We start from the raw sequence: 24,632 nt of genomic DNA, 5'->3' as shown, positions 1-24,632 counted from the left end.
AAAGTCATTTAAAATTGTATTTCTTGTTTGATGAAATATATGGATGTTTTCATATCTTTGTATGTAATTTAATTAAATTAATATAGATCTGATTAATCTAGTAGCCCAATTTTGATTCTCTTTGTGGAATCTATCATATTTAAAAAGATTTCTTCAAATGGAACTAAAATAAGTGTAGGGAAAAAAATCTTTCTTGAAAATGACTTATTAATTCAAGCATTTATTTAAAATTTTATTTTTTGGGTTCCTACTTTATGACCAGTGTAAGTTCAGTAGGACTCATTGCCTGGGCATAGAGAAAAATAATTTATATGAAATTATGCCTTGGGGTTCCTATTGGCCAAATCTGGGACAATATATACATGAAAATGATTAATTACAGTAAAGACTTATAAACCATTGGGGGGAAAAAGGAAGTCATGAGTCTATACCAGTGACTGATTGATGAAGATTTAAGGGTGAGGAGTAGATAGGGGAGAAGAGAGGTCTCTTGCTTACATTAGAAGGCCAAATGCCAGTTAGTACTGTACAGAGTATGCTGCCGTGGGAAAATAATCTGCGTTTTGCACACATCATAGGAAAGTCATGGATTAGGATGCTAAATCTAGGGGGAAGTTTTGATTAGGGACATATTTTTTGCATGGTTTTAAAATGTTTCTCCACAGATTACTTATTTGTTGTAAAGGAAAAATTAGTAATTAGTTTGTAATGTACTAGATAGTACATTGATCAATGATAAAAATTAACATCATCATTGAAAAGCAGGTGGACATCTTGTGCCTCCACCTGTGATACTCTAAGAAGGACACATCATTGCTTGTATAATACTACAGCCAAGAGTGCATACTCTGAATTGTAAATGTATGGAAACATCAAGCAAACCCCAAAAGAAGGACATTTTAATGACTAAAAGGAGGGGCTAGGAGGCAACATTCTTTAAAAGTGTTATAGAGAAAGGCTGTGGAAATGTTTCAGATTGAAGGATGCTAAAGAAATGTGCAGCCAAGTATTTGCAATACCTGCCCATGGACAGGAAACTGTACTTAGGGGTGGGGGTGGGGGTTGCTATAGGACACTATTAGACCCAGTTGACAGACTAGATTATGAGTGGTAGATTATAGAAATGTGTTACATTAATGTTAAATGTATTGAAATTTATAACTGTACTGTGATGTTATGTCAGACAGTATCCCTATTCCTAGGAATTATTCACTTAAGTATTTAGAGGTAAAAGGCCATAATATTCATAATTTTCCCTGTGATGTCCTGAAAAATATATGTCTGAATATGTTTCTGTATAAATATATGTGTAAATATATGGATAAATATATGGAAAGAGAGTGAGCAAATTGTAAAGCATTTAGGATAAAATTTTAACAATGAACTTAGGTAAACTCTATTTGAAGTTCTTTGTACTATTTTTATTCTTGCAATTTTTGTAAGAGCTTGAACTTATTTCCAGATAAAAAGTTTCAAAATTAAGAAAAACAGTTATATTCTAAATATGATAGGAGTACATAAAAAGAAGCACAGAAAAATAGATCAGGGGACATAAACTTAGAAAACTAAGATGCAGGTAAACATTTTGCATCCCTCTCAGCAACCTGTTGATATGTGCTGGCATCTGCTAAGTGCTAGATGCTGGCCCAGATAGCAGCTAACAACGGAGCTACCGAGTATGCTGTTTTAAAAATGGTACCATTTTAGCTGTTCTGTCTCAACTTACTGAGATGCAGTGCAAACTACTTATGCATTAGTATTTGTGCTATGTATAATGGTTTTCATCCCTTTTATTTATTTTAGCATATTAAGTTTTCCACAACTATAAAGGAAATTATTTGTATTTGTATGTTACATCTAATATAGTACCTTTAGAATGAGTCATTAATCACACTTGCAGGAATAAATTTTCATTATAATCAAAAGAGAATCTTTATTGTTGTTGTTTGTAGCACTGGATCTTTGGGTAGGATATATCCAATATATTAATTAATATAATTTATAATAAATGTTTAAGATATAAATAATCTCATGGAAAAACCTAACTGAAAGCTAAATCAGATTTCATCCTTTTAAAATTAATTTTTCAACCACATGACTGATTTTTTTAAAGCATGACTTAATTTTTTTTTTGATATAAACAAGATTTTTATTAGTGAAGTAAAAAAAAAGTAGTGAAAGCTTGTACACTTCCGAGAATTGGGAGCGGGCCAATCCAGGAAAGGAAAAACGGCCTATGACTTAATTTTTTTATTTGAAACTCCACTAATACTTGTATGGTCATACAGATATTAAAAAAAAGTCTTTGATAATGGTCTTAATAGAGTAGCAAGATCCAATAATGTTCTAAGATGTTATATTTGTAATTAAAATAAATACAGAAGTGTGATAATTCTGAAGACCTCTACACAGTGGAAATAGGCATAGATTTGGAAAGCAGTGCAATAGCAAATGGTGTCTGATATGATTTCTAGTGAATCTGGATATTAGATCTAGATTTTAAAACTCTTTATTCTTTCCATATTGGGTCCAGCTGTGCCTATCCGATTTGACTTATTGTGGTCAGTTGGCTTGTCTTTCTCGTTTTGAATAATTATAAGGAAAATTATTTCAGTAACTCAATTGAATATTCTCCAGATTATTAAGAAGACATTATAATCTAATGCTTTATCAGTAGATAATATTTGGAATTTATGGAATTTCTATGTGGCTCTTCTTTAAATATTTTCCACTTTTGTTGACCTTATGTAACAGTGTTAAGAGCTTTTTCAGGGGATGAAAAAAATGTCTTTTTTTCCCAGCAGTCCATCAGTTGCTGATGTATGATTCTAACAGTAATCTTTATTCCATAATCCCCACACCCACCATGCCCAACTCAGAGACTCATTTGAATTGAAATGTTCTTGGCAAAAATGCATGCTGTTTGTGTTGGCCACATCAAACTCTATAGAAATATTTCAGCCATCAAAACTACTGGAGTTGTGTTTAAAAACAAAAATAATCCCGGCCCTCTGGATCTATATCCTTCAAATGGAAGAAGCCAGTGGTCTGGAGTCTTTGTGTCTAGCGAGAGTTTTGGAAACTGGCACAGGGTAGCCTGATTTCTGATGAATTTCAGTTGCAGTGTAGGAATAGCTATTTCCTTAGGTGTCAAATCAGCAGTACTACTAAACAGGTTCTTTTATAGATTGGAAATTTTAAATGGCTAGTTCCTTTTTCTATTTCCAATTGTACGAAGACTTCACCTGGCTGCTGTGTATGACTGTTAATCATTAAAATTTTTTTTGCTTCATTCAAAAGAAAGAATGCTTTTTTCGTGAGCATTTAAATCATTGGCTAGACTTCCTTTTCTCCTGGTGATTTATTTTTCAGTACACAAATCAAAAGTAAAAAAGTAAATTAATTTTATAATTGTTTTTGTAACTGTACCATGTCTACTTGTCCCTGATATAATTTGACATTAACTTCTTTTTAATGATAGACGAATCCTTAGTACTGTGGAAAAGAGCAGACAGAAATATAAACCAGCTTCTCTCACAGTGGAGTTTGTCCCTTTCTTTTACCGTAAGTAACAGCTCTGATTTCTCTTGCTTTGATTCTGATATTACTCTGATTGTTCTTTATTTTTATTGATTCTGACCTTGATTCAGCTTGTGTGTTTATAAGATAAAGATTCTAAGAACCTATCACTAGAGTACTTGATTCATGTTTTGTTGTGGTTAATTGTTCTTGGTTTTATTTAATTTACTATTCTTGAAGTGTTTTTCATTTGAGAAGAGCTGAGTGTTTTAATGACAGCAGTTTGTTTTAGAACTTTAGATTTTTTATTGAAAATAAACTTGAGAGAATTAGCCCTCATGTGTGTGACCTACCTATATGGACTCTGGTTTTCTTTCTTTAAAAAAATGATTATGCCATATTTCAAGAATATAGAAAATTTTGCAGAATATAAAAGGAACACCTAGTGTTTCCCATTCATATTTGTGAGATCTTAACATTTTGCCATTTTACTATATTTGCTCCAGTTCTCTTTTCTTTTCCCCCTAAGAAATAAAATAAGACAGAAATAGTCCTTTTCAGGGCATTTGATCCTGACTAAAATGTCCATAAGACATGTGGCCATGCCACAAGGTCCTTGAACTTTGGTCCTATCCAAAATGAGCATATTTGGTTCATGCCAAATGATTTTGGACAGGACCAAATATCAAGGACCTTTTGGTGTGGACTAAATATCTTACGGACATTTTGAACAGGGCCAAATGTCTGCTAGCCAAATAGTCCTTTGATTGCTTGAAAACAAAGTTTCAGTGCCCACTTTGCTTGACTACTGGTAGTGATACTGGCTTTGGCTAGATAATCAAACTCCTATGTCCGCAATAGGAAACCCAGCATGCCAGCAGAACAGTGTAGGTGTTTCTGCTCAGGAGGAGATCCGACACCTTTCTAATGGCTTTTCTTGGGTTTTCCAGGTGAGGGTATGAGACCAAACTGATGGGTGTGTGAGCCACCCTGGCTTTGAAGTGCAGTAGCCCACAGAAGACATTTATACCTTGTAATAACCATGATTACTTCCAAATCCTGGGAAGGGAAATTCCCAGCTTACAAATGACACTGCAATCAGGGAAGCCCAAGGTTATGAGTTCCCATCAGGTATTTATAGTTATCGTAGTCTTCCTAGTCCAGATCAAGGGCCATTTTTACCATAAGCAATGTTGTCTGGTAACATATTTGTCACTGATTGTCCACATTGGTCAGATTTCCAATGATAAAATACTTGGTCCATTGTCTATAGAGAAGGAGAAGGTTTTGTTTTTTTTTTTCCCTACCCTTTGTTAACCATTATTCACAGTAGTGATAGATCTTTTGATTATAAAGATGTTTTTCCTTTTGCAAGTTTTCCTTGGGATGAGACTTTGGAATAGGGTGAATATCTTGTTTTTCAACAGTTTTCATCTAGTATTTTTGCATCCCTTGATAATCTTTGCCTGGATCAGTTATTTCATTGAGGGCTGTGGTATTGTGGCTTTCACATTCTATCCTTATACTTCTGTCAACTGATGTATTCCGTAAAAAAGAATTTTCCCTTATCACCTGGGGATAAATTACAACTTTTCCTAAAAAGGCTAGATAAAATACTTAAATCTTTCCCTATTACTATCTGTTTTCAAAAGAAATTTAAATAATACTGACTTCTAGTGGGGCAAATAAGTTTTATTATTCTCTTTTTTTGTGTATCACTGTGAATTCAGTGACTTTTATTTATTCAGTGTTTTACAGTTATAGTTTTTTATGCTAAAATTTTTCCAAACTTGATCAGAGTATTTTCTCCTATTCAGTTTGCCTTTTTCATTTAATTAATAGTCTTTTAAAGCACAGAGGTTTTAAATCTTAATGGAATGTAATTTATAATTTTTTTCTTTTATGAGCTGTGGTTTTTGTGCCTTACCTAAGAAATCTTGCTTACCTCAAGGCCATGAAGATTTTCTTTTGTTTTCTCTTATTAGGTCAGATATCTGTTTTGAGTTAATATTTTCTGTCTAGCTTAAGATTTTCCATTATTGCTATGCAACATGTGTTGAAAAAGCTGTTCTTTCTTCCGCTGAATTACCTTGGCACATTTGTCAAAAGTCTGTTGACTGTAAAATGTGGGTTGATTTCTGGATTCTCTTTTTTGTTCCACATGTTTCCCTTTATGATGTTACTACACTGTACTGATTATTGTGATTTTATATTAAGTCCTGGAGTCATTAAGCCCTCCAACTTTTTTCTTTTTATAATTGTTTTGGCTCTTCTGGATTCTTTGCATTTTCATATATGGTTTAGAATCCATTTTTCAATAATGTTACAAAAAGTCCTTCTGGGGTTTTGATTGAGATTGTATCAAATCTGTGGAACCATTTGAGGAGAATTGCCACCTTAACTATATTGAAACTTTCAATTCATAAGTCTGATAGATCTCATTGTTTGTTTGTATGTTATTTATTTCTTCAGTCAGTATTTTGTAGTTTTCAGCATATAGACTGTACAAATATTTTGTTAATTTATCCCAAGGTGTTTATTCCAGGTTCTTGTAAAGCCTTTAAAATAAACTATTGCAGATGAAAAAAAAAAAAAAGAGCTGGACATTCATGGCCTATTTTTGTTAGTGAAATGACCCTGTCTATCCATGGTAATATTCCTTGCCTTACCTTGATAATATTCCTTACCTGTTTTGTCATGTACTAATACAATATCTGACACTCCAGCAATCTTATGATTAGAGTCTTTTTATATCCTTTATATATGTTTTCTTTGGGTCTCCTGTGACTGAATAGAACTCTGTTATCTGTGTGAAATCTGACAGTTAATTCAGTTTACAACTTCTTGATGGGTTTTGCCTGTCTTTTGGGATTTTGTACTAATATTTGAATGTTGATACTTGGACTCCAGCTAAGTCATTTGTGTATTTCTGGGCTTCTTCCATTCCATATTTCCTCACATATTCCAGCTACCTAGGCCTCCCCATACTTTTTATCTGTCTACTAACTCAGCAAATAGCCACTTTTTTTAGGGGTTCCCCTTTCTGTGCAGTTGTTCAGAAAATGTCTAACGAAACAGAAGTAGAGGTGATCCTTGGGCTCACTTTGGTTTCATTCTCTTGTGTTTCACAACAGAAGGCAAATTTTTAGAACCTAAAAATCTCTAGAAACTATTTTGTCCAATTTTCTAGTCATTTATACAGGAAGCCATGTGTAGTGACAGTTATTCCGACATAGCTGGAATGACTTAATTTTTTTAATGTTAAATTTCTACCAATATTTTTAACTCACAGCTGTTTCTTTTTGGAAATGTTTCTTGTGTATAAGATTGGAAATAATTCTATTGTTATATTCTTGTCTTGGTGTGTTATGATGTATGCAAAAAGATACTCATTATGGGATTATTAGCAGTGTCCAAAGAAGGTGGAAAGCATAAACCTTTATCAGTAGAGAACTGGTTAAATAAATTAAGTTCCGTCATTGTAGTGGAATGCTCTCCAGTCATAAAAATGAATAAGGCAGATGTATATGTCAACATGTAATAATGCATCTTAACATACATGCGTAATTCTTAATACATAATAAAAAATGTATTAAGAACAAAAAAGCATGATGCAGTAGAATATGTAGAGCTTTTTTTTAAGGTGTGGGGAGCAAGGAGGATTGAGGGAGACCTACTTTTTCTTGTCAGTTCTTTTATACTGTTCTAATTTTTCTTTCTCATGCACATATATAATCTTTTAAAAATAATAGAATTATAATATTAAAAGAAAGATTACTGTTGGTACCAGAACTTTAGAATATAGGCCCTGGAGTGGACTCAGGAAATCTTTTTGTCCAACTCTTTCAATTTTGTAATTGAACAATTATAGTCAATTATACTAATAAGAGGCAGTAATAATAGTAGTAGTAAAAAGACATCTGATTTTATGTCAGATTTGGGATAATTTCTAGCTCTGTCACTTAGTAACCCTATGACTTTAGGCAGGATATTAAATTTTGATCTTCTATTTGCTCACTTATAAATAAGGGCAAACTATCATCCTCATGTGGAGTATTATGAGAATTAAATGAGCTAACATAAAGTATCTAAAATATTACCTGATAGATGGTTTCTCTTTTCCTTTCCTATAAAAGGGTGCATATCAACCTTATTAACAAATTTTAGCCTTTCACAAAGAGATTTTAATTTTTCAGTGTCAGACATTCCTTAGAGATAAATCATAATGTGAAAGAGAAATCTTATTTATTTATTTTGTGTATTATATTTACAGAGTGTTTTCAAGAAAGTGAACATCTCAAGGAAAGTCTTAAATGTTGCTTATTGCATCTCTTTGGAGCCATTGTAGCTGGTGGGCAGGTGAGGAATGTGTTGAACATTATACAATAGTAGTTAACAGTGCAAAAAGCTTTCCTTCGATTATTTAATGAATTATCTGTCTTTTTATAATTTCATGAACCATACAAACATTTTTCTGAGTTTAGATCTTGTTTAAAACTAATTTACTTCTTTATTTATTAACTTCCCCAAACCTGAGTAATAATATTAGTACTAACAATAAAATTACTGCATAAATAACCAGATTTAACAGTTTTTGGTATTTTAAGTTCTCAGTTGTGTTGACTTTCTGCTTCCAGTTCTTACTTTAGAATATAGAGGATAGTTAGCCATATTAGTTCATTTCAAGACATATGAATTTAGTCACTCTTCTGTCTATTTACAATTACTAAATACATATGTACAAGATTTATATGCATTTTTTTCAAGAAACTCAATTAGCTTTCAGTTATTTACAAGAAAGAAATTCTAGTAATGTTTTTTTTTTTAAGTTGAACATCTTTAAAGCTGCCTGTGTTAAACTTTGAGTCTAGCTACTATTTGAAGACAGGATTATAGTCTAGAAAGAACATTCTACATGTTTTCTTTAGCTACATAGTTTAGATCAAAGGTACTTTTTGTGCCCCTTTGGCAGTTCTAATGTAGCGCCTTGTCAGAATGCTTCCACATGCCTACAGTAAAATACATATGATCACAAAGGCAATTATACTGAAATGCAGTTACTAAAATATTGATAAAACAAATCTGTATCATTGTAACGTGCTTCTTTATAACACATCAAATAGAAAATATAGTAGCAAGTCTAGTGATTAACGTTATTTCAAACAAGAGATGAACATAAATGATGTTTCAAGATAGTACAACTATGCTGAACACTAGAATTTGACACATTGTAAAGTGATTATAAATCAATAAAAAATGTTTAAAAAAAGATAATACAACTATAATACATAATGAAAATGTGTATGATTTCTATTGATCACAGAATCACAGGTATTGCTAATAGTATTACTTGGGTTTCCTAGTGGGCTACCTTGCCCTCTCCCCTTCACTCTGTAGAGAGAGAGAGACTAACCAGAATCTTATTTTTCAGCTTGTTTGCTTTGTCATTTCCTTTATTGGCTGATATCCTTCTTTTGCTTTGGTACTTCCCCATTTCCATCATTTCTCCACTACTAAGAGTAAGGATTAATAAGTGTACATGAATAAAATTGGAAATGACATTGTTTTTGACTAATGGAGAAGCTGGCTGGATCATGTTCCCTTTTTGAACATACCCAGGCTTCTTCTTCTTAGTACCTGGGAGTAGTCAAGCCCTGAGAGACCTCTAGTAATTAAAACTCATGTGGAAATCAGGTAGATATTGGAAGGCCATTTTATTATTTTTATGTACTGAAAGTACTCAAAATTTTTATAATCAGTTTATAGCTATAGTTACAACTATATTGAAATCAGAAGCCTCAGCACAAGGGTATCTAGATGAATTGAATATCTAAAGACAAAAATGGCTTTGTCATAAAGAGTGAAAAATTGAAGTCCAATGACTGGTCTCTCTTTCCAAAGCATCATGTCTGCACTGTCCATTAGCATATTTATTCTGTTTCCTGCTGTGTTTAGAGCAAGGGCTCTGGAGTCAGACTGTCGTAGGTGTAAACCCTATGTCATTTCTAAATAGTTGTGTGACCTTGGATAAACTATTTACATGTGTTTTAGTCTCTCTGATTATAATATGGAAATAGGAGCACTTACAGGGTAGTCATAAGGACCCAATGACATGTAGTATATGTAAAGCACTTAACTAAGTGCCTGCACTTGTAAGAACGAAGTAAATCACAGGTGTTTCAGATTTATGATTCCATGAAAATCGCAGTAAATACTAAAGTTCTGTCAGCATAAGTTAGAAGCTTACTTTTTTCTCTCATTAAAAAAAAAATAGCAGTAAGCAGTTTATCTGGTGGCTCTAGGATCTTCAAGGATTCAGTTTCCTTTTGAATGTCAATTTTGTTATCCTTACTATTATTTCTTGTGGTACAAAATAGCTTCCAGAGTTCTGGTCATCCTGTCTGCATTTTGGGCACAAAGATGGAGGGCGAGATGAAGAAGGAGACAAATGGCATGTGCCAGTTATCTTTCAAGGAGATACTGAAAAGCTGACATTTGATGTCTTTTTTAATCTCATTTCGAGACCATCAGGTAGCTGCAAAGATGCAAATATGTTCAGATAAAAAATTTGATAAAACTTATTACCTCAGCTTCCTTAGCAGCAAGGGAGGTTAGGAATGTAATCTTTATTCCTGGTGGCCATGTGTCCATCAAAACATCAGGGGTTCCGTTAATAAGGAAGGGGAGGAAAATTGATGTTGGATGGGCCATCAGCAGTCTTCCCTGGTAAGACTTGTTATTTTTGGTATTATTTATCACACTGATAATAACAAGTCCAAATGGCCTAAGTATTATTATTTAAGATGATTTTGCATAATTATATTCTGATTTATTATATGTCAGTTTAACAGTTTAGGGCAATGTATATTGTTTATTTCAAGTTTAATGAATCACCTCAAATAACTACCAGTTACTTAGAATTTCAGAAATATGTTTGTAGAATCAGAACCCAGCCAGTCCTCTTCTGTGTCTGTATTATTTAGAATAAAATGATATGAATGATACATGTCATTTGCTGAAAACAGAAAACCTGAGAGAGGCTTAGGCAAAATTGATGGGTTTATTTGTATTTTTGCATAAGAAATCCAGGTGTAGGCAGTTCTGGGATGGCACTGCAGCTCAGTGATATCATCAAGGACTAGGGTCCTTCATTGTTCCTGTTCTGCTCAGTAGCCTGCTCTTTTAATTCTGGGACTTGTTTCTTCATGACATGAAGATGGCTCCAGGCTTCTTGTCTGCATTCCAGGCAGGAAACAAGGTGAAAGGGCCAAGAGCACAGGGTCCTTCCCTTTTTTATTTGTAAAGTGATATCCTCTTTGTAGTCTACTGGCATATATTCTTTTTTTTTTTTTTTAACGTTTTTTATTGATTTATAATCACTTTACAATGTTGTGTCAATACTGGCATATATTCTTGACCAGAACTATGTCACATGGCTGCCCCTAGCTACAAGGGAGGGTGGTAAGTAAGTTTTCTACATGGACAGGTTACCAGCTGTAAAAAAATCTGAATTTTATTAGTGAAGAAATGAAGACCTTATATGTGTAAAACACTAGCAGTGCCTGTCAGAGTATCTGTCTAAAAATTTTTTTACCTTGTCTTACAAAGGTCTGCAGATTTATTAAATTCTCTTTGTTTTTGCAAACATACAGAACTTCAGTTAGGTTAGGGTTTCATTTTTATTGTCTCTCATGTTTCAGAGGAATGCTTTGCAAGCAATTTCTCCAGCCACCATGGAAGTTCTTATGAGAGTTTTGGCTGATTGTGATTCTTGGGAGGACAGCAATCCTGAAGAAGTGGGCAGAAAGGTAGAACTTACTCTGAAGTGCCTTACCGAAGTGGTACATATCCTTCTTACTAGCAGTTCTGATCAGCGTCAAGTGGAAACTAGCACTATTTTGGAGAACTATTTTAAATTACTAAATTCAGATCATTCAGCTTTACCTAATCAAAGGAGGTCCAGACAATGGGAAAGCCGGTTCATAGCGCTACAGATCAAAATGCTGAGTGAGTATTTGATAAGGTTTATTATATTCAACTTCCTCTGAGTCTTTTTTTTTTTTTTTTTGTATTCTCCACTTTCATTTAGAATACAAGGCCATTGTATAGGAAATATTGATTGTTTAATTCAGATATTGTGTGACTATTTAGATTTTGACTTTATTAATATGGAATTGATTTGTCTTTCACATCTTTGCTTTGACAATAACAAAATCGATCCTCTATATTCTTTTTTGAAAGTTGTAATCTGCCAAAAGCAGCAATCTTAAAAAGAAAATCAGCTGTGATTTTGAAATTCTAGGAAAAGTAAATTTTCAGAAAGTGCCGTTTGTAGTTTCTAATCTATGACAAAGAGTCACATACAATCAATTTTGTGTATGCTTCTATAACATCTCTATAGAGATCACTTCAACCTCCTGAGGGTTTCTGGTTTTTTGTTTTGTTTTAATTCCTCAGATCCTCTGTATGTGTGTCTTGTTTCTCTTTCCCTCTGTTTGTGTTGGTTGCTTTGTGATATTCTATGCTTTTCTCTCTCTCTTTGCAAGCAAGTGATTTCTTAAGGTATTCCTGTTAGATTGATAGATACTAATATTGTTAACTGAGAATCCCTTTTTATAGAAATAAAATATTTTCATTACAGCTCAACTAGGAAACTCAGTTAAGTAAAAGTGAAAAAGTTTTTTATATCCTACTGCCCAGAAATAACCAGCATTAATGGTTTGTTGTATAGCTCTAGAGACAAAAAAATGTTTGTGTGGTTACGTGTGTCGTGTCCAGTTTAAAAATACTGGACATCAAAATTTTGGTGAAACTAAATGATTAATTACAAGGTTTTTGCAGGAAAATAAAATTCATCTTATACATCTTCTATTTTTTTATCTTATAACATGTCATGTTTTATAGTTACTATACATTGCAAGTTTATAAGGAAGTTTGAGTCTTCACTGAATGGATTTCTCTTTTATTATGAACTCATATTACCTATGCCAAATTTCCCCTAATTTCTGAATGGGGGCATCCTTCAGTAGGAAACAAGAACAAAACATCATCACAGATGGATTAATTACCTCAATCTCATTTTCATGATAACCATATGTTAATTTTACGCTATATATATGAGACTATGTTGCCAAACATAACCAAGTGTTGCTTATTGATAGCAAGTTGAGAACCACATTTTATTACACTTAACCACTAAAATGGAAGAACTCCTAAGTAAATCTCTGGGAAATATATATCACTCATATACAAAAAGTTAAGTATTTTTAATAATAAAGTATAAAAATGTTCACTTTTCTTATTAAGTAATAAGTATTTTGTTTTCTACTTGTTATCCCTATTATTTCCTGATTAATTTATATCGGTTTGTCAACTGAAAAGCCTGAATTACATATATGACTAGAGTTAATGTTTCTGTGATGCCCAATTTTCTGCTTTATAACTGGGCAATTTTGTTTTTCTTTTCCTAGATACCATCACAGCCATGTTAGACTGCACGGATCGGCCGGTTCTTCAGGCCATTTTTCTTAACAGTAACTGCTTTGAACATCTCATACGACTGCTACAGAACTGCAAGGTATTTTTCTATTATTACTATTACTATTGTCTTTGATTTTAAGAAGCTATTATTTTGTTTATGTTTTGATTCTCTTTCGAGCATATTACTATAACTAAATTTTTTTCTTTTTTGTTGTGGTAAAATACACATAACATAAAATTTACCATCTTAACCATTTTTAAGTATACATTTCAGTGGTATTAAATGAATTCACATCGTTGTTGCAACCGTTACCATCATCCATTCCCTGTTACTCTTTATCTTGTAACACTGAAACTCCATATCCATTAAACAACTCCATATTCTCCTCTCCCCTCTGCCCTTGGCAGCTACAGCTCTTTCTGTCTCTATGATTTTGACGACTCTAAGTACCTCATTAAAGTGGAATCATAAAGAATTTGTCTTTTTGTGACTGGTTTATTTCATTTAGCATAATGTCCTCAAGATTCATCCATGTTGTAGCATGTTGCAGATTTTCCTTCCTTTTTAAGACTGAATAATATCCCATTGTATGTACATACCACATTTTGTTTATCCACTCATCTGTTGATGGACCCTTGTTTTGATTCCACCTTTCAGTTATGGATAATGTTGCTATGAATATGAGTATACAAATATCTTTTCAAGATCCTACTTTAAATTCCTTTGGGCATGTATCTAGAAATGGTTTGTTGGATAATGTAGTAATTAAATTTTTAATTTTTTGAGAAACCACCTTACTGTTTTCTGTAGTGGCTGCACCATTTTACGTTCTTATCAGCAATGCACAAGGCTTCCAATTTCTCCATATTCTCATCGACACTTATTATCTTCTTCTTCTCCTCCTTCTTCTTTCGTCTTCTTTTTTTCCTTTCTTCCTTTTTAATAGCCATCCTAATGGGTGTGAGGTGGTATCTCGTTGTGGTTTGATTTGCTTTTCACTAATGATTAGTGATACTGAGCATCTTTTCACGTACATCTATTCAAGTCCTTGGTGCATTTTTAATTGGATTGTTTAGCTTTTTTGTCATTGTTGAGTTTTAAAGTCCTTTTTCTTATGCATTGTTAACATTTAGTGTGAGCATTTGATGCATATGTTTTTGTGCTTTTGTTTCGCCTAAGATTATTTCATTAGCATTTTCATGTGTTTTGATTTTACATATTATTATATTAAGTGATGTACAGTAACCTACTCAATTATTCCCTCTTGGTAGATACTTAAATTTATTTCCAATTTTTTTTGCTATTACATAACTTTTCCAAGTTTCATAGAATTCTATTTCTAGTAGAATTGCTAGATCAAAGGCCATAAACTTTCTAAATTAGGGAATGTTATATAAAAACAACTTGTAAATGAGTGGAAAATGTAGAAGAATAGAAAAATAGAAATACTGTTAAGGTTCTTGATATGTACCTCCAATTTGCTTATTATTTTTTAAATTTTTTTGCTAATTTATACTTGTAGCAGGCTTGCATATCAGTACATAATAACTAATATTTATGATTATTGTATGTTTCCATAAATTTCAAGATGGTACCAGAAATCTTTTAGGAGCTTCCTGAGAAGCCTTTGAAAATAAAACTACTTCACAGAGCTTTTACCTTTCTATTTGAGGTATTCTTTTCATTAATTCTCTGTTGAGAAATATTAGAGGTTCATTCTGATTCTGTGAAAATATTACAGAATAAGGGTTTTAATATTAGCTCCTTGGATTTTTCCACACTGTTAGAAGAAAAGTATGAAAGTAGCATTTGAAGTAGCTTTCAAAGCATTTATGTCCCTTTGTTGTTTAACTTACAATAAAATTGTAAAGAATAGCATAAAATAGTAAAGAATACATTGATAAAGTAACTCGTAATAAATATTTATGAAGTCAAAAATTACCAAATTACCACTGGAGAATCAAGTTGCTTCCCTCCAACTTTTAAAAATGATTCTTGGGAAAGAAATCCTAGGGAGATGAAAGCAGCATAAGCAAAATATTTATAAAACCTTTTGTTTTTTGTAAAAAAGCAGTGTGGCTTTATTAGTTATAAAGATGACTTCAGTGATAAAGACAAGATCTCACATGTGTAGAGAACCTGTCAGTCACACATTATAGAAGGATAAATCACTAGGATAAAATAGTTTCTACTAAAATTTTTGATATGTGTTTCTACAATATGTGAAACCAAGATATAATTTAAAAAATCTCTGTCATACCATGGTCAACAGTATCTTTTCTAAAAATACAGAACTGTTTGTCATAGCTGTCATGATGGTGACCTAATATTTGCTCTTTCTACTATGTTATAGGCCAAAGTTTCTTATAATGTAGATCTAGAAACTTGCTGACAGTCACAGCATTTTAAAATTTAATTATTTGATACCATTTATCACATTTTGTTTTGAAACAGGAAATGTTAGAGAAGAAACACATTTTAGAGAGGAAATTCAGGCTTTGAGACCTGAACCTTCCCTGCTGGCAGTGGTCTTTATTTGTGGAATATTCTAGTCAGAATCCCTGTAGATTCCTCACCAAACATGGGAGTCATTAAATTTTAAAAACAAGGGGAACCTTTGAAATAAACTGCCCAACACTTTGAGTATACACATGAGGAAATATGTCCTGAAAGATGAAGTAATTAGCTCAGGGTTAACGCTAATATACAATGGAGATAGGATTTCTTTACCCAGGTATTCTGACCCTAACTTCATTGTTGTACATAGTTTTGTAACTGTATTACTGGTACTTAAGCTCAGTGTTCAGTCGGTAGAAAAAACTGTTTTCTGTGCATTAAATATAGGAGAATTACGGGTTTTATTTACTGTGTATGCAAACATATTTGATGGAGATAGGTGATACCATTTATGAATATATAAAAATGTTTGAAATCTTGTGAAAACTTAAGTTCCCAAATGTGTTATAGGATGCTACATATGTCTATTGATTGATTTCTGTTTAAATTGTTTTTGTTAGTAAGGAATGATTCTTTTATAAAGTAATACAGAATCAAGACAATTGTCATTTTAAGTATTCAGACCCATTGCAAACATTGTCAACTAAAGGTTAAGGTGTCATAAGCAGTTTATGAATTACACAGAAATCTTTAGGCTGATTGTTGCAGTTTCTGTGCTTTCTGTTTGCATAAGATTCACCAACCAGTATGCATTAATTTCCTGAGTATTTGTGTAAAGACTTCTGGGCTTGTCAAAATGAGTCCAGTCATACTATAACATACTTAAAACACAGTTCCATGGACTCATATTTTTAACTTTTATGATAGATATGATAAATTTTAGAGAATTCATACACATTGCCCTAGTGACCTTGAGCAGGTTTCTTTTCATTTTTTAAAGATAGATTTTTATTTAAATTTAGAGCAATGCACAATCAATATAGAAATTTTTGAGGAAAAAAGAAGTATATAATATATTTTAAAAATCCTTTTATAAAGCATATGTATATAATACTTAAATCATGGCATAATATGCATAGCAATATTTGTGTATGTATTTTAATGTGGTTGTACTTTCCTTTACAAAATTGGAATACTACTGAATATTTTTATATTCTGCTTTTCATCATGTTATACCATGAATCTTCCCATTTCCATCGTATATTTTTCAAAAGATTGTTTTTAATGACTGCAAATATTTCAACCAAGCAATTCTCAAAGTATGGGATCCCTAAAATCATTTCAGGGAGTCTGCGAAGTCTAATCTTAACAAAATTTCTGTTTGAGGCTAGATTTTCTTCATAAACTTTAAGCAAAACAACATTATAAAAGCCTGAATGCAAAGTCAGATACGAGAGTTCATTTGTCTTCATTTATGTCAGACATTTAAAGAAATTTGAAAAAATGTAAAAGCACTCATCCTCACTAAGATATATTTTGGAAGATAAAGTTATTTTTCATTAACATGTTATTTATGTAAACATGCATTAGATTTATTATTTTTTGAATAAATGAACAAATTTTTTTAAATGTCTTGATTTTAATTTCTTATATGATAAATAGTGACCAATGTAACCCATATAAATAAAAGTTCTTTGGCGTTCTCAGTAATTTTTAAAGAGTGTTTCTGGTTCTTGAGACCAGAAAATTTGAGGACTTCTCTTTCAACCTATTAATGTACCATAATTTATTTAAGTATTCTACTATGTTGATAATTTAATGGTTTCTAAATTTTTGCTATCGTAAACAAAGTTGAAATGAGCATGTCTGTTCTAAAATCTTGGTGTGAGTTTGTTTCTTCGAGTAGATTTCTAGAAATATGATTACTGATTTTGAAGAGTAAGAACTTTAGAGAGTTTTGATTTGGATTGCTTTCTGGAAAGACTGTACTCATTTTTACTTTCATCAGTTTTGAGCATTTCTGTGTTATTGCACGTAAATAATATGGAATATTATTATTTTAAAAATCTCTGCTGATATTAATATACCAGCTTTTGTTTATTTACCCTTTGTTATGTGCTGGTTACTAGGCTAATAACCTAACACGGTTTGTTTCATTTAATTTGCACACCTATTTCATGAGATGATATTCTTTTCGTGTTGGAGAAAACAAGTTCAGAGAAGTTAAGTAGTTTTTCTTAAAACTAAACAGCTAGTAAATAGCCAAACCAAGATTCAAATCCAGGTTTTTGATTCCAAAGCCTGTATTGCACACACTGATCTATTTTTAGGTTAGGCTTTACCTATGTTCTTGCATACCATGTTTTACCATGCTGTTATTCATGGTATTTTATATTGCATTCTTTCAGCACATAACTCACTTTTTATTTTTTTATTTCTGAAATGATAGTTCCTAAGAAGAGCTTCCTTCTTAGGATAGTCTTGATAAATCCCTTTATAAATCTAACTTTCTCTCCCTTTGCACTCTCATTTGAATTAATCTTTCTCTTTACCCAGACTGCGACTGAGATCTTTTGGGATGCTGAGTTTTATTTATGTAAGCCAAACTACTTAATTCTGTCATTTCTTTCAGAAGAGGGCGATCTCTCAGAGATAATCATAATCTCCCTTTTTCGTATACAAACTAATATAAATTATGCTCAACTTTTCATAATTTTGGAGAATACTGTTGTAAAATTTTAAACAAAATGTGTGGTTACATAAATTTGGAAAATGTATACATGAAACGCTACTTACTGACCTTCCTTGTCAGAGTATGCATCAGCATATTCAAGAGTCTGAGAAGTATTTCCAGAAAGACCCCTTTTAAAAATTACTTTTAAGAGCATTTCACAAACATCCTAGGCTACAGAACCCTTAGTATACATTCTTTACTACTGTATCTTTAGTCTGTCTCAGTAGCAATTTATTTCTTTTCTGAGTCATTCTCTTCTATTCTTTTAGAATTGAGGAATATTAACTAATTGTTCCTAATAATTAATTATTGTTTTTGTTTCTTATTTTAGTAACTTTGAATTCCAAGAGAGAAATAATTAATTAATTATATAGTATAAACTAATGTTAATTTTTAATCCAAAAATTGAATTGTTGATTGTCAGTTTAAGAGTGGTATGCTTCACGAGTGGATTCTTGGATTTATTTTCAAGAGACGTGGAAATCCATTTAAACTTCATTTTTGCTTATAGGTAATGATTTAATGTTCTTTCTCCATTATTCTTGTCTCTGTTTTTAACAGCTGTTTTTAAATGCTAACAGTAAGGTGGCAGACAAGAACGAGAAAGACCTTGCCAACAAATTACTGACAGAAATGAATGAGGACCAGGTATCTACAAAGACTGCATCTTGTTTCAGCTGAAGTCCAAAATCTGTCAATGGGAGTACCTATTCCTGTACTTCTCTTCTTGTGTCTTAAAATACACAAACATTATCTACTTCTAATCTTTATCAATTATTTTTGAAAATTGTTTAAAAAATTAAAAGTAAAAATGCTTTCATCTAAAAGATAAGTATATTGAAATCTTGGTGGGTGACATAAACGATCAACAGTATTCCATCTATGTATGTGTGTGTTCTTTTCAGTGTGAGGAAATATAAAGTACAGGAATGGAATCCCAGCAATATCAATGCTGTCCACCTGGTGGTGATGCCATATTTTGGGGGGCTTCTTTTTCTAAGCCTTGTGGTATCCTGGGACCTTAGGGCTTTCTTTGTGAATATGTATGATCAGTTTTAATCTCTTGATTCTTTGCTTCTTGTTGACAAATGATGATTATAATTCAATGGACAACCCAAATCTTAGAGGAAGGGAAGAAGATGCCAAACTCTTTTGAGTCTTGATTTAGCATAAAATTTAACTTTTTTCTTTTCTAAAAATTCAACTCTACATGGGTATAAGGCAGAAATATACAATTTATCTTACTTTTCACAATATATTAGGTAATTTAGTTTGGAAAAAAACTATGTATAAAAATTGCTTTGTTATTTATCTTTCCCAAAATGTTGTGAGAGAGCTTAACTGATGTCTCTTATTATTATGTTAATGTCCATGTATATAAATAGAGTTGTGGTATAAAAAGAGATATGATAGTCTATTATTTTCTATTCTGTATGTGAAATGCCAACTACAGAGTACTGTTTTAGATTTCTCTATAAATTTTAGTTCCTTGAAAGTCTTCTTATATAGATTTATAAAATGTTATAAAAATCTTCTTAAGGGTTTACAATTAGTATTCCTAATGTAGGTACTGTGATGCATAGTCTTCTTGCATAAAGTTTAGAAAAGATCTTATTTGCATGAAATTCTGTATGCAGATGCTTAATGCATATGATAATAGTTTTGTCATATGTAATATGTTTATTTTATATAATTATGTTTAATAAACATCAGCAAAACCCAAGATGCCAGCTTGAATAACTTGCTTAAAAGTGTAGAGCTTAGCTTAATATGACAAAGATCTAATCAGTCCCTGTTTACTCACACCATTTTTAGTGGGAGGGAGAGAGGAAAATTCTATTTGTAGAGTGACAAGCTTCAAGTTATAGTAACATATTCCCAAAAGCAAGTTTTGGGGATGGGTAATTTTTACAACTTTCTAGTCTTCACACTATGCTTTCATGCTATATTATCATGCTGATGATATAACATTCATATTCAGTTTTTTTATATTGTTGATGTGCTATTTTGTTTTTGTTTGTTATGAATGCACTGCCCTGAAATTTAATACATTTCTTCTTTATGATGAAGCTTAAACAAAAATAGACAAAATAGATCTGGTATTTATTTTTTTACAACTTTTGGCATTAAAGGTTGCCTTCTCAAAAACATGACAGTATGTATAGATACATATTTCACTTTCTGTTCTGCCTCAAATTCTTCATGTTATGTAAAAACAGATGTACCTTACTGTTTTCACGTGTAAGTGGTTAGCTGGTGTATGCACATGCCATTTTATTTATAACAGGATTTGGAAACTAAGTAGACAAGACTATTTTAGACATCTTATTATACATGCTAATGAAATTTTAACCTAGGCAGTTTCAAGTGTAGTTTTGAAGGATAGTTAAAGCATAAGAGAATTTCCAGTGATAGACCTCCCTCCCTTCCTCTTGAGATTGTCCATTACTTTTAAAAAGCATGTATTAAGCTTAGTGTTTTTTCTTTCCCAAAATACATTTTAATGTAATGAGTGAATGTAGCCTTATCCTTCTTGACACATGGCTTATTTTCTGTCAAGCATATTACTTTTCTTACAGGTTGTAGTGTTTCAGAAACCCATTTCATTGGAAGAGGAATATACTGCATGCTAAGTAATTATTTTTTCAGGTTTTCAGAACAAAGGTTTCCTAACTGAATAAAAATTTTGAATACATTTATTAATTTCTTGCTTTTTTTTTCCCCCCTCTGGTAGGTGTTTCAGGGACAATTGGATTGTTTGGCTGTATCAACCATTCAGGCTTTGACAGCAGTAATGAACAAATCTCCAGCTGCTAAGGTAAAACATATATCCTCAAGCTCTGAAGTGTTATCTTAGATATACCAGTTTTTGCTATATAATTCCCTAAGCCACTTAAAGAAGTATATAATATATATGGTTTCACGTGTGAAACAAAATAGTTCACAAAATATCTCGTTAGTATTGGAATCACTTAGCTGACAATTTAAAAGACAAATGCTTCTGGGCACTGCTCTGGGATTATTTAAAGCACTGATGACTGACTGTAAGCTTTAGGGCTTTACAGTGTCAGTCAACGAATGGGAAGAGAGCACTGGTGTTGAAATGTTGAAGTGATCGTTTTAAGTCATTCTTTGGTTAGTGCATTGAAATAATTAAATTTTATATCACAGTTTTTCTTCATTCATACAATAATCACTCTTTGACTATTTGGTCAGTTCATGACTGCCTAGAATATGAACATATTTCACATGTGAATTGCCCTATCAGTTTGGGACTTGTTGTTCCAGATGGCCATTTCTTTGTAGTCACTAACTCTTAGGATTTTCTTTCCCTTCTCATTCACTGCCACTAACTACGCCCCGTAGTCCACTTATGCTGGTTTTGTCCTGGTAGTTTTCCCACTGAGTACTTTTAAAGATTAATGACATCATCTGTGTAACATGGTGAGCATAGTGCAGGCACATGGTAAGTACTTAATAAGTGTAAGTGTCTATTATTATTTTCACCATTTACTGTCTTATCCACCGCCTCTAATATATTTTATGCCTTACTTTTTTAGTGCCAGAAATGAATGAATTATTCCTTGTTCCCTAAGCCATGCTTTCAGTTGCATTTCTTACTTTCAATTAGTTTTTGTTAGGAGACTAACATTGCCCTATAAATGTTACTATATATAGCTTGTGGTTAGATTCCTACTGAATAGGCTTTTACACCTATTATAGGCTGGGGTGGGAATCTAATCTCCATTTATAATAATTTCTTAAGGAAAAAATGATCTTAAATTCTAAGTAATTGGTTTATGAGTATAATGGATTGCCTGTAATGTATTAAGAAATTCAAGCCTAAAATGATGTCCAAGTCTTTTTAGAATATAAGTTGTTGTTTTTTACTATGTAATGCCTTGCATCGTTTAAAATATTAAAGAGTCAGAGTCAACTAATTCCCCTTCCTAGAGACAACCAGTCATACTTGTTTTGTTTAAATCTTTCGATTATATAATGTTTTGTGCCTAACTTCCTGGACCACTTTAGTGTTCCTAAATTTTTTTGCTTGTCTTTATATTTTACTTTATGGCTTTGGGTACCCACTAGATCAAAAATAATGTGACTTAGAACTTACGAAATTAAACTTCATGCTCTGGATAATTCAAACCATTTAGTTACAAAGAGCAGAGAGAAAACCATACCCACTTTTTTCTGGCCATTACTCAGAATTGGCAGGACTCTTTAAACTAGTCCTTTTAGGCTGCTGACTCCTCTTATTCCCAAAATCTCCTCATCTTTTCTCCATTTTTGTTTTAACTTCAAGTAATACTGTACTAATAACAAATCAAGTGAAGAAAGTAAAGGAATCTGCAAGTAACATAATAATTTTATAATACATAATTTTTGCTAATTCCATTTGTTTTATATTTTGGTATGTTATTGTAGCATTGTATTCCAGAAGGTGTAAGGGATCTATTTTAAGATGAAGACATGTGACTTAACAAAACAAATATTGAACTCAATCTTTTAATATTTTTAGTTAACTTAAAATGGGTATTATTTAACATTTTAAATATTCTAACACATTCAGTTTTTGAAAATGTGCTTTGATGTGTTGATTTCTCCTTCTCTAGGAAGTATTTAAAGAAAGAATTGGTTATACACATATGTTTGAAGTATTAAAATCCTTGGGTCAGCCACCACTGGAACTACTTAAAGAACTTATGAATATGGTGAGTTTTTTAAACTTTATTAAAAGAAGTTCCATTATCTTGATATCAAAGGTGGTAAATAACCTTTTGTCTCTTATGTTGCTTTACAGGCTGTAGAGGGTGACCACACTTCAGTTGGGATTTTGGGCATTAGTAATGTCCAGCCTCTTTTGCTTCTTATCCAGTGGCTTCCAGAGCTAGAATCCCATGACCTGCAAATCTTCATCTCTGATTGGCTGAAGAGAATTTGTTGTATTAATAGGCAGAGTCGAACTACTTGTGTCAATGCAAACATGGGAATTCGAATCATTGAAACCCTTGATTCCCATTCTTCCCTCCATCGGACTTGTGCTGAGAACTTGATCGCACTCCACGGTTCCTTGGGGAGTCAGTCAGTGAGCTCAGAAGAAATCCGTCAACTACTAAGATTGTTGAGAGTGGATGAATCTGACTATATTCACCCTTATACCACTCATGTAACTCGAGCAATCCTGACAATGGCCCGAAAACAAAGTCTCGAGAGCGCGCTGCAGTATTTTAATTTGTCACATAGTATGGCAGGAATTTCTGTGCCTTCCATACAGAAATGGCCAGGGTCTGCCTTTTCTTTCAGTGCTTGGTTTTGCTTAGATCAGGATCAGTTGACTCTTGGCAATGCTAACAAAGGAGGAAAAAGAAAACAATTGTACAGGTACTGATACAAGTTATGGAATATAAATGAATACTGTTATAGCAGTATATGCTCTGATTCTTAAGCAGGAAAAAGCTTTTCTAAGAATCTACTTTTTAAATGTACAATAGTTTTATCTAAAGCCTCTTCCTCCTTGGGATGTACACACCTTAATTATGAGTGCTTTGTTGCTTTCATAATAATAATTGTATATCTCACATGTTTTGACGGTTAAGTTCTGAAGCTAATTTAGAAACAAACAGATTTTAAATTTGGAGATTTAAAATTATTGTAAGATTGAAGAAAAAAGCAATAGTAAATTTGAAAATGAATGGTGATTTTTCTGTTCCATTGTTGATGCTATATTTATATGAAGGACCAAAAAACCTATGTGTATCCAAACTTAGTTACTTCAGTAACTAATAACTTTTAATATGCCTTAGGATTTTTTTAAGATCTTTATTCATGCTTTCGGAATGTTATTTGAAAGAATTTTGAAGATTTGAAATTTTATAGTTTTGCTATGGTTTGCTAATGGCATTCTGCTTATAAGGCTACCTTTTATAGTTTACTAAACTCCTGTGCCCAAAAAAAGATTTAAAAATCATCTCTGAAGCAAGTTTGGACTGATGATGTATAGCAATAGAATGTAAGGCACAGTGTATTTGATAAGGATATTCACAATGAAGTTATTGTTTTGTGTGCTCCAGTAATGGTTAAACTGTACAACTGACTTTAAAAGTTCTGGTAATATATATTTTTGTTAGCTTTTTTACAGGAGGTGGCATGGGTTTTGAAGCTTTTATTACCCATTCAGGTATGTTGGTTGTGGCAGTGTGCACGAAAAGAGAATATGCAACAGTTATGCTTCCTGACCACAGTTTCTGTGATTCCCTCTGGGTAAGGCTTCAGGGCATCACATTTGACTTCTTGGTTCTTTCCTTTAAAAAACACAAGTTGGTGCATGTACATTGTGTTGTCATCTGCTTTTTGAGACTCAGTAAACTTTCATGTTAAGGTTCTTTTCATGTTGAAAATTACTTATAAAGAATTTAATACAACTTACCATAATTGTAAATTCAGCAGTAATCATTTTTCTGCTAGAAAGTTAAAGTGAAATGTTATGATTTCTTT

The 24,632-nt window shown here is 32.3% G+C and overlaps 1 protein-coding gene across 7 annotated transcripts in view; it reads left to right on the top strand.

Moving 5' to 3' along the window:
- Positions 1-24,632, top strand: part of NBEAL1 (neurobeachin like 1) — a 129,312-nt gene that overhangs the window by 24,295 nt on the left and 80,385 nt on the right. For 4 of the 7 annotated variants that reach the window (XM_032480043.1, XM_032480044.1, XM_032480045.1 and 1 more), the window contains 9 exons: positions 3,482-3,564; positions 7,793-7,878; positions 11,220-11,526; positions 12,990-13,096; positions 18,693-18,779; positions 20,866-20,949; positions 22,751-22,849; positions 22,939-23,519; positions 24,266-24,398. In XM_032480043.1, coding sequence (XP_032335934.1) covers positions 3,482-3,564; positions 7,793-7,878; positions 11,220-11,526; positions 12,990-13,096; positions 18,693-18,779; positions 20,866-20,949; positions 22,751-22,849; positions 22,939-23,519; positions 24,266-24,398 — 1,567 coding nt within the window. Of the gene's footprint in view, positions 1-3,481; positions 3,565-7,792; positions 7,879-11,219; positions 11,527-12,989; positions 13,097-18,510; positions 18,643-18,692; positions 18,780-20,865; positions 20,950-22,750; positions 22,850-22,938; positions 23,520-24,265; positions 24,399-24,632 lie in introns of those variants that run through there. The other 3 variants (XM_006189423.3, XM_032480046.1, XM_032480047.1) reach the window with 3 other exon arrangements.

Source organism: Camelus ferus, chromosome 5 (assembly GCF_009834535.1).
Source record: "Camelus ferus isolate YT-003-E chromosome 5, BCGSAC_Cfer_1.0, whole genome shotgun sequence".
Lineage (NCBI taxonomy): Eukaryota > Metazoa > Chordata > Mammalia > Artiodactyla > Camelidae > Camelus > Camelus ferus.
The sequence above is the reverse complement of the archived record's forward strand: the minus strand, read 5'-3'. Positions and strand labels throughout refer to the sequence as shown.